The 9,521-nt window shown below is 47.9% G+C and overlaps 1 protein-coding gene across 1 annotated transcript in view; it reads right to left on the bottom strand.

The window, feature by feature from the left end:
* Positions 1–4,033: 4,033 nt before the first annotated feature.
* Positions 4,034–9,521, bottom strand: part of Maco1 (macoilin 1) — a 76,952-nt gene continuing 71,464 nt past the window's right edge. The window contains exons 10-11 of the mRNA XM_042688586.1: positions 9,033–9,207; positions 4,034–5,566 (exon numbers count right to left, since the gene is read on the bottom strand). Of these exons, the coding sequence (XP_042544520.1) occupies positions 5,364–5,566; positions 9,033–9,207 (378 nt within the window). The 3' untranslated portion in view covers positions 4,034–5,363. The remainder of the gene's footprint in view (positions 5,567–9,032; positions 9,208–9,521) is intronic.

Raw genomic sequence — 9,521 nt, 5'->3', positions numbered from 1 at the left:
GTACCAGAGGGTGACTCCAGGACCTAGAAAAGGCTAGGTGTAGCTCAGTGGTAGAACACTTGCTTTGTATGCGCAGGGCCCGAGGTTCCGTCCCCTGTACTGTAAGAAAATGAAAAAACTTCTATGACTCAAGATCTGGAAAGCCCAACCTGAGAAGTTAAGACATGAACCTCAAGCAAGGGAGGAGGAACTAGCAAATGTAGGATGGGAATAAGGCAGAAATGTTCAAAGTAAGCTGAAGGAAGGAAGGAAAGAAGGAAAGAAAGCAGGAAGGAAGGCAGGAAGGGAAGGAAAGGAAGGCAGGAAGGGAAGGAAAGGAAGGAAGGAAGGAAGGAAGGAAGGAAGGAAGGAAGGAAGGAAGGAAGGAAGGAAGGAAGGAAGGAAGGAAGGAAGGAAGGAAGGAAGGAAGGAAGGAAAAGTAGCCTCTCTCTTGGTAAGAGGGAAAATCCTTGGACGCACTTGCTCAGCCAGATGCCTTCCTGAAGGAAATGACTGATAATTCAATTGCTATCAAAGTGGACAGTCGGCACATTTGGCTCTCAATGCAGTGAGCTGGCCCTGAGGAAAGCCAGAGAGGAGATGGTTCCCTGTGGCGAGGGTTCCTAGACAGAGAAGTGATTTGTTTTTGGTACATCCAGCTGTTCAGGAAATCTTCACACCTGGCCAAATCAAGCAGGAGTTTCAAGAAAAATCTGACAAGTAAGTCAAGGTTTTAGAAGAAACCAGAGACAGACAGATGGGAGATGTCATCGTAAATGTGCTACTTCAAACTTCTGTCTCTCCTTCCAGAACAATCTGTTTAGACTTGTCATTCCAGTGGCAGGTATTATCACAGAGATTTTCTGATGTGGTAAGACACATATTTAGATTGCATGCTCCTTCTATTAGTTGGCAAGCACCTGCCTGGTCGACGAATTCATTTGATATTGTTAAGAATCTGTAGTCATTATTTTAGGCACAGTAATAGGTAAAACAAAAATCTTGACTTCATAGAGCTTATGTTCTAAGGCTGAGACAACATAATAAAATATGTAAAAGGTAAGCCCTGGTCATCAATTAAACTCTTGATTCTGAATTTTCAAAGCCAGAGGGCTTGTTTTCCTTTCTGAACTCATAGAAAGACTTGGCAGCATTTAGAATTGTCAGGTTAGGAAAGCCAGCTCAGGATGGGACTTTAAAACAAACACATGACCAAACCACCTGCAGGCCTTGCTGAGAAGTTCAGGATCAAATGCATGGGGAGGAAGGCTGAGGAGCCTGAGGTCTGGTTCTGACAAGGATGCCGGTGTGGCTGGCCTGTGGTTGTCAAACACATCCAGGGAGCAGGAGCTTTGGCATCAGGCTGTGCAAACAGAGCTGGCTCCAGGCACAGGGGTTCTGAGCCAGGTCCATATCTCATTCTGACTCCTTGCTGGTGTGTGGAGGCCCTGGATGGTTTAGAGAGCTCTGTGCATCATGTCGTCAAGTCCCTCTTCTAAGCAGACAGGGCAGGAAAAAGACTCCTAAAAGGTGAGAAAACAGCTCCCCAGAGAAGTTAAGGGCTCAGAGCTAGAGGTGTCAAGAGCTGTCTGGAGAGCTTTGGCTCTCTATGCAACAGAGCTCTGCTAGAATTAGAACAGGACAGGCCGGTTGGACGAGGGATGCCTTGGAAGCCAAGTGGGTAGGACAGGCAGCCAGACTTTTTATTTTTTTTTTGTCGGTTGTGGGGCTTCAACCCTGGGCCTGGGCACTGTCCCTCAGCTCTTCAGCTCAAGGCAAGCGCTCTACCACTTGAGCCACGGCGCCACTTCCCATTTCCTGGTGGCTTATTGGAGATAAGAGTTTCACAGATTTTCCTGCCCGGGCTCAGCCAGGCCATTTGTAGATCTGAGACTTTTTACTAAATAGACCATCTGGAAAGAGCTGACTAGTAGCTTGGCTTCACAGACATGGTATGGGGCTGTTTCTGGGTTCTCTCTTCAGCTCCCTCTGGTGTGGAATTTCACACGCAGCTGTTAGAAAGGTCCAGTTAATCTTAGTCAGGTATAGTGGCTCAAACCTGTAATTCTAGCTACTCCAAAGTAGACTGAGGAATCATCATTTGAGGTCAATCTCTCAAGCAATAGCTGGTTGTGGTGGCATGCACCTGTCATCCCTAGCTACAGGGAAAGCACAATGTCCAGGCAAAGTGATGTGCACCTGTCATCCCAGTGACAGAGAAGCATAAATAGGAGGACCACACTCCAGGCCAATCTGGGCATAAAGTGAGTCCATATCTCAAGAATAACCAACCCCAAAAGGGACTGGTGGAGTGGCTTGAGTGTTAGAGCAAGCATACTTACTTAGCAAGTATGAGGCCTGAGTTCAAAGCCCAATTCCTCCCACCCTCAAAAACAAATGTTCAGCTGGGCGCTGGCGGCTTATGCCTGTAATCCTAGCTATTCAGGAGACTGAGATCTGAGGATCATGGTTCAAAGCCAGCCCAGGCAGGAAAGTCCATGAGACTCTGATCTCCAATAAAAACCACTAGAAAACTGGAAGTGGCACTGTGGCTCAAGAGGTAGAGCCTGGGCCGAGTTCAAGCCCCACGACCGACAAAACAAAAACAAAAACAGCAAGGAACATTCAGCCCTCCTAGGTGGCTTTCCAGAGTTTAATACAGCACCATGAGTGAGAAGAAATGGGATGCCAAGAGTGTGCTGCCCCTTCCTCAGGCAGGGAGTCATTGGGAATTGCTTACCCTCCTTTTGTAGGATCTCTTGGAAGGATGATCATCCCTTGTCCAGTTGGTGGGTGTGTGTGGCAATAAAAGAGTTGTTTTGGCCAGTCCTAAGAGCCCGTTCTTTCTGTAAATATCAACCATCTAGAACGGCAAGCACTGCTTTATGGCATGTAATCAATCATAATGAACTAAAATGTAGAGACACCGTATGTTGGGTCTAAAACCACGAAGACAAAAATGTGTCTGCCTCAGACACATTCCTTCAGGAAGGCGGGGGTTGGGGGGGTAGGGGGGTGCCTAGGCATTCCTCTGGGGAGCTCTCCTGGGATTAAGCACAGTATGTCTGCAAGGGGGCACTCAGCAACAAGGACAGAGGGTGACATGCCAAGAGCAGAATTTTCCAAAACCTGAGCCAAGATCAATGGTAACCATGGCCAAGAGAGGAAAACATGGGCCAAGAGAGGCCACTGGCCTCTCAGATGAAATCAGACAAACCTCTAAAGGTGAGAGGGCATCATGGAAACGGTCCTCTCGGTTTGTTCAGGAACTGTAGCAAGTAGGAAATCCATCAGGATGCTGGTCACTAAATAGTGAAAGATTCTGGAAAATGGAAGAGAGCAGGCTATCATAAAGGCAATTTGCTCTCAAGATTTTCTCACCAACTAGCCCTTACACCTTGCTTTCTTACGAAGAGAAGTTATGCCAGCAACAAGGCAGCCCTGGCCCCAATCTGAGCATGAGAGCGAACTAGGATGGATGTGTCTTAAGTGAGGTTAGGAGACAAACTTACTGGAGAGACTGGTGGCTTCCCACACGCCTGCGTTTGCTCCCTGCCCAGCACCCCTCCTTGTAGCTGGGGCAGAGCCCCGCTCAGGACAATCTACCTCGGTGTGCCCTCCAGGAAAGTTTAAAAAAGGCAGAAAACTAGTTTTATCAGTAAGAAAATGTTTATTTTTTTTGAACCCCACAGGGGGGAAAAATAAAAGAATGCAGCCAAGACCAAGTATTGAACGAAAATAGTGTCCCAAAGGCAGCAACATGGGGGAAACCTCAACACAAAGTCAGTAACAATTTTCCATGTTCTTGCACAAAGATGGAAAAATCTATGACAATTCTGAGTAACACTTTCATGGTGACAGTTACACAAGATGATTCAAAAATGCAAATGGCAGCCACATGCACACCTGGCTAAAGCTAGGAGTTGTTTTCTTAATCCCAACACAAGATCTGTGATTAAAAGGATGGATCTCTTTAATACTTCTATTTTACTGACTTGCTTGTCCTACTTAATTTGCTTTAAATGAGACATACATGCCAATTAACAGGAAATTGTTTTAGAACTATGTCCTTCCAGAATCCATGGTAAGGATGCAAAACCAATTTATTTGGTTTCTTAATTTTTCCTAGTTTCCAAATACAGGTTTGCTCTGCCCCTCTTTCCCATCCCTCCCCCCCAGCCCACCCTGATTCTGAAACACTTCCAAAAGTTGCCTGCGCAAACACCTTCCTACCAATGTATAATACACAGTTAAAAACCAATATCGCTGAGCGGTGTCTCGAATTTAAAATATTAAAAAAAAACAACAACTACAAAACCCCAAAAATCCCTCCTTGGCACAGAGCTGAGGAACGGTCAACCTTCTTTTAAATCATCAAACACAAGATGATGAAATGTGAAGAAAGCCCAGTTAAATGAAACGAGGGGAAACCCCTGGAAACCCTCAACCACAGCTTTTATTAGCCATCATTACAAGTCCCTCATACACAAGTGTCACCCAGCTGCCGTCACCCCAGAAGCACGGCCATGATAAGCACAGAACCCCATGATGCTTTCTAGAGAAGAGACGGAAGAGGTGGCATGCCAGTAATAAACGCCCCGTTACCCACCAGCTGTATGGCAGGATCCGCAGTGAGCTTGGTACAGATAGAAGACAGATGACAGAAATGAGGGAAAATAGTTTCAAATGACCATGTTTCCTCTTGAAATGTCTTTTCCCAAGGCACCGCGAAGCTGCTGCGCACCGTTTTCTAGGACTAACCACACCCCGAGGGGACAGATGCTTCAGACAGACACAGTCTGCGTGCTCGGTCAGCTACTCTATCCCTTCGCTCGCCTCAGCTTTCGTGACGCTTCTTGACTTGGTTTGGTCTGTGGAGGGGCCATTTTTGTTTTCTTTATGGCAGCTATGAAACCAAAGCTGTGTTAATGTATTAACTCTTTTTACCCTAAAAATGAAGTGTTCGTTAGAACCCACGGGAATTCAATATGCAGTTTGATTGCTTACTTAAGAACAAAGAGTTCAAAAACAAAAACTCTTGCTTTTTTTTTGCTTCAAGAGGAAACCATGTAAGAATACATAAAAGGCAAAATTGGCTACTTGAAATCCAAGAATGGTTTTAATGTGTTGGCCAAAAACAAAAACAAAAAACAAAAAAACCCTGCAAAGTTCTGTGAGGTCTTCTAGAAATTTACAGGACAACTGACGGGCAGTTCTAATCAGATTTGGATGTTATAATCCCCCCTTTTTAAAAATGACAACATATACAGTCCCACAAAATACAATATAAACTTTTTTTTTTTTTTTTTTTAAATCTTGACTGCCAGAGACGCTGCTTTTGAGGCCTTCTGGTCACCAAATGCTTGGGCACACACAGCTGGCCTTCATTTCTTCAAGGGCTGGTAGACAGAGGCATTGGGATCGAGTCCAGAGGGGCTGGTCTCCACAAATTTGGAAGAGTAGTGGGGAGAGACGGGGCTCAGGGGGCTGGTGGCGGCACTGTACGATATGCTGGGCATGACAGCCATGACTTCGGCTATTTTCTGTTTTAGGTCCTTGATTTCCTGGTCTTTCTGGAGGATTTGTCCTGCAAAATTAAAGACCCACCATTAGTGAGGAGGAGGCCCACCCAAGGGGACTGGGCGGGAGTAACTCCACGCTCAGGGTTTACAGGAGCAGGCAAAGCAATCTGTTCCCATTAAGAGCCTAACAGCGAATGTTTTGGGCACTGTGGGCCATATGTTCTTGGTGGCATAGTTTTGACCAACCTTGGAAAAATGGAAAACCATTTTTAGTTCGTAGCAGTATATCAATAGTCAGCCAGCAAGATCACCAGTTAGCCAGTTTACCAAGAGGTAAAAAGCGATTCTGTTCTGTTTTGACTCAAGAAGTCTGTTTCCAGGCTGGGTGCCAGTGGCTCACACCTGTAAATCCTAGCTAGTCAGGAAGCTGAGATCTGAGGATCATGGTTCAAAGCCAGCTCAGGCAGGAAAGTCCATGAGAATCTTAACTACTACCACAGAGCTGGAAATGGAGCTCTGGCTCAAGTGGTAGAGTGCCACGCTTGAATAGCTGCCAGGCCTTGAGTTTAAGCCCCAGGGCCAGCAAAAAGAAAAGAAAGAAGTCCATCTCCACAAGCCCCTGTCTGAAGGTGACAGCTCCCTCGAAGCAGCCATGCACGGTGCTGGTGTAGGAACACCTGGGGAGAGGAGGGACTGTGTCTAAGTGGCAATCCCAGAAACACAGGGGCTCCGACACCATCACAGGTGCCAGCAGGCCCTCGTTTTCTTTCTCAAGTGACGCAGCTTGCCTGCCCCTGCTGGGCACAGTGCCCTCTGCCCACGGCACAGCACCGCTGGCTCACGCCGCCTTCTCCACACGCACTCCGCTCCCTCCCTGTGCTGCGCAGGTCCCTTTCCCCAGAAGTGCCTTGCCCCAGGCTTGCTTTGCCAGCGAGCTGCTGAGGGCTGCTTCTTCTTCCTCACCAGGGCTTTCCCTGGGCCTCCCATCTAACTGAGCTCCCCACTCCTGGATTCTCCACACCCCACGCTTTTCTTTCTGCTGCATGTTCTTTGTAAGAACAGAAGGCCTGACACGCAGGGCTCCCCAGGTGCTTACACTCTAGGTGTGTGCATGCACTAACTCATTTCTTCCTCCTGCCAATGCTAACAAGTGGGAATTGTCACCATCCAATTTAAACTGAGGCAACTTGCTCAAGGTAAGCAGCTGGTGATGCGGACATGAGGCAGGCAGCCTGGCGGCAGCCTCCCTACCTCAGGCTGCACCCTCTGTTCCTGCAATGATCCTGTGACCCACGCCAGTTATCTCTGCTGGACCAGGAGCTCTGTGGGGGTGGAGACTGGGTCTCCTTCCATTGCGCTCCTCCTCATGCCCTGCCCAGGGGAAAGCTGAGGCTCACGAGACACGGATGCTGCTGAAATGCCTTTAGTTACTAGGAGGCAGGGCAAGATTTAGTCCAGGACTTCTCTCTGTTCAATGTTCTAAAGCCTCTCTAGTTTTTGAGAGAAAGAACAGTTAGGAGTAAAAAGAAAGAGGGTATAAGCCGGGTGCCAGCAGCTTACACCTGGAATCTTAGCTACCCAGGAGGTTGAAATCTGAGGCTGAGATCTTGCAGTTCAAAGCTAGCCGGGGCAGGGAAGCCCCATGAGACTCTTATCTCCAATTAGCCACCGGAAAACTGGAAGTGGCACTGTGGCTCAAGTGGTAGAGCATAGCCTTGAGCAAAAGAGCTCACGGACAGTGCCCAGGCCTTGAGTTCAAGTCCCTCAATTGACAAAAAAGAAAGGGAGGGGGGGAAGAAGGGAGGGAGAGCAGGTGAGATCTCGGATAATCCTGTAGAAGATGAGAGCCTATTTGGAGGGTGAGAATGCTCAGTGGCGCATCTCAAAAGAAGGCAGCAGACCAGGAAAGTTAGAATGAACTTGTGACTTTAAATGAGCATCATTATTCCACAATACTGTGAATTTCCGGAAATTATGTAATCACTTAATCACAATCAAAAAAAAAAAAAAAGAACCTCGGGGAAGGGAGGGAGGGAGGGGATGGTAGGGGGAAAACAATGGAGGGGGGTAACAATGTTCAAGAGGAAGTGTACTCATTACCTCACTCATGTAACTGTAACCCTCTGTATAGTAGCTTTATAATTAAAAAATTAAAAAAAAAAGAAGGCAGCAGAGATGAAAATCATTTTGCAACTAGGATGGATCAAATGATATAGGAAGGGAGGTAAAAAAACAACCAGGGTTTGCTTTGAATTACTGAGTTTGGGTTTTATTGGATTGTTCTGGGCAGGCCAGCGGAGGGAGGCAGTGGGGAAGTAGGGAAGGGACAGCTCCCTTACTTCAGTTCCCCTAAACCTCAAGTAACATCAGACTTCTTTCCTTGAACAAAAGAAGTTTCAGTGAATTGAATACCGAGTGGCATCCTTTCCTCATTCAGACTTAAGTTTGATTTCTTTCATCAGTAACCTCCAAGTACCCCTAAGAGCCCTGCGGACTGTAGATGTGGCTCAAGCGGTAGAGTGAGCGTCAGCTACGAGCCCTCTCACTCCTCAGAGTTCTGGGCGGGCACTCGAGCACAACCCATGCTGGGAAGCCGAGCTGCACTGGGCTCCTTAGGCCAAGCACTGCTCCATTCCAGGGGAACACTGCCCATGTGCAAGCCCAGGACACAAGTGGGCGCCAGGCCAGGCAGGACTCCCAGGAGCCCGCCTTCAAATGCCTCCTGGTGGTGTGCCCTTTTTGTGCATCCGCCTGCTACTCATCCTTCCACCCCAGGCCTTTGCACTTGCTGCTCCCTTTCCGGGAAGCGCTTTCCTCCAGCTACTCACTGGGTCACTCATGGCTGCACTGTGAAAGAACAGCCTTGTGTATGGCTCTCACACATGCCTCCTCACCACTGATTTCCTTTCCTCTTGGTCCTTATCATCATGTGGCATACTCCCTACTGTTCTCTGCCTGACCCTGCCAGGATTGTATTTCTGAACTCTCAGAGCGCCTGGTAGTAGATCTTAATAATTATCTTCTAAGCGAATGGCTTGCTCTCCAGACTCTCCTCCCAGCCAGCAGCTAGAAAGGCACTGGGCTCGATGTCCCCTCCCAGCCTGGCCAGGCTTGTCTTTTATCGGGGTAGTCACTGCTCCCTGACCTCTTATCCCCAGGCTGCATCTGCACTGGGCCGACCCCTTCTCATCATGCAGGCTGCAGCTCAGACGTCAGCTCCCTGGGACGTGGTCCCCTCCAACTCCTCAGGCTGTCCCACAGGCCCATATATGCTGTGATGCCAGCACCTTTCCAGAACTTCACGCCTTGGTATTTCATCAATAACATCAGGAACTCCTTGAATATAGAAATGCATACTCTTCTCTGTATGCCCTGCATATGACATACTCTCATCTCAAAATGAATTAACGTGAAGATTGGCCACTCACTAAACCACTTGAAGTTAGCCCTGAAATGCTCTTAGATTCCGTGCTCAGGGGAGCTCTGGGCCGCCTCAGCCCTGCAACCCCATCGGGCCCAGCATTCTCCTACCCTGTGCAATCTCGAGCTGCCGTTTTGCATCACCCAGAGCAGAGAACAGGTCCAGCTTGATTCTCGTCTCTGCACTTAGGCTGTTCTCCAGGTGCTGTGTTTTGTCTTGCATGGCGGAGAGGGCTGACATTAGCACCTCGGTGTCCTTCTCATTTTCCTTATACTTCCGAAGCTCCTGTCAAGATCAAAACAGAAATGCAACAAGGCAGTTCTGGCAGTAATGCCTATGAATTAACCTGAAATCAAAATCACTATTAACTGCTATTTTGTGTGTGTGTGGGGGGGGGGGGGGGAAGGTGGTCATGGGGCTTGAATACCTGAGTGCTGTCCCTGAGCTCTTTTGCTCAAGGCTAGTGCTCTACCACTTTGAGCCACAGCACCATTTCCTAATTACTAATAACTATTTTTTTTTTTTTTTTTGGTTGGTTGTGGGGCCTGAACTCTGGGCCTGGGCGCTGTCCCTCAGCTCTTCTGCTCTTGAGCCATAGT

Source organism: Dipodomys spectabilis, unplaced genomic scaffold, assembly GCF_019054845.1.
Source record: "Dipodomys spectabilis isolate Male_0828 unplaced genomic scaffold, ASM1905484v1 ptg000118l, whole genome shotgun sequence".
In the NCBI taxonomy this organism is placed as follows: Eukaryota; Metazoa; Chordata; class Mammalia; order Rodentia; family Heteromyidae; genus Dipodomys; species Dipodomys spectabilis.
The sequence above is the reverse complement of the archived record's forward strand: the minus strand, read 5'-3'. Positions and strand labels throughout refer to the sequence as shown.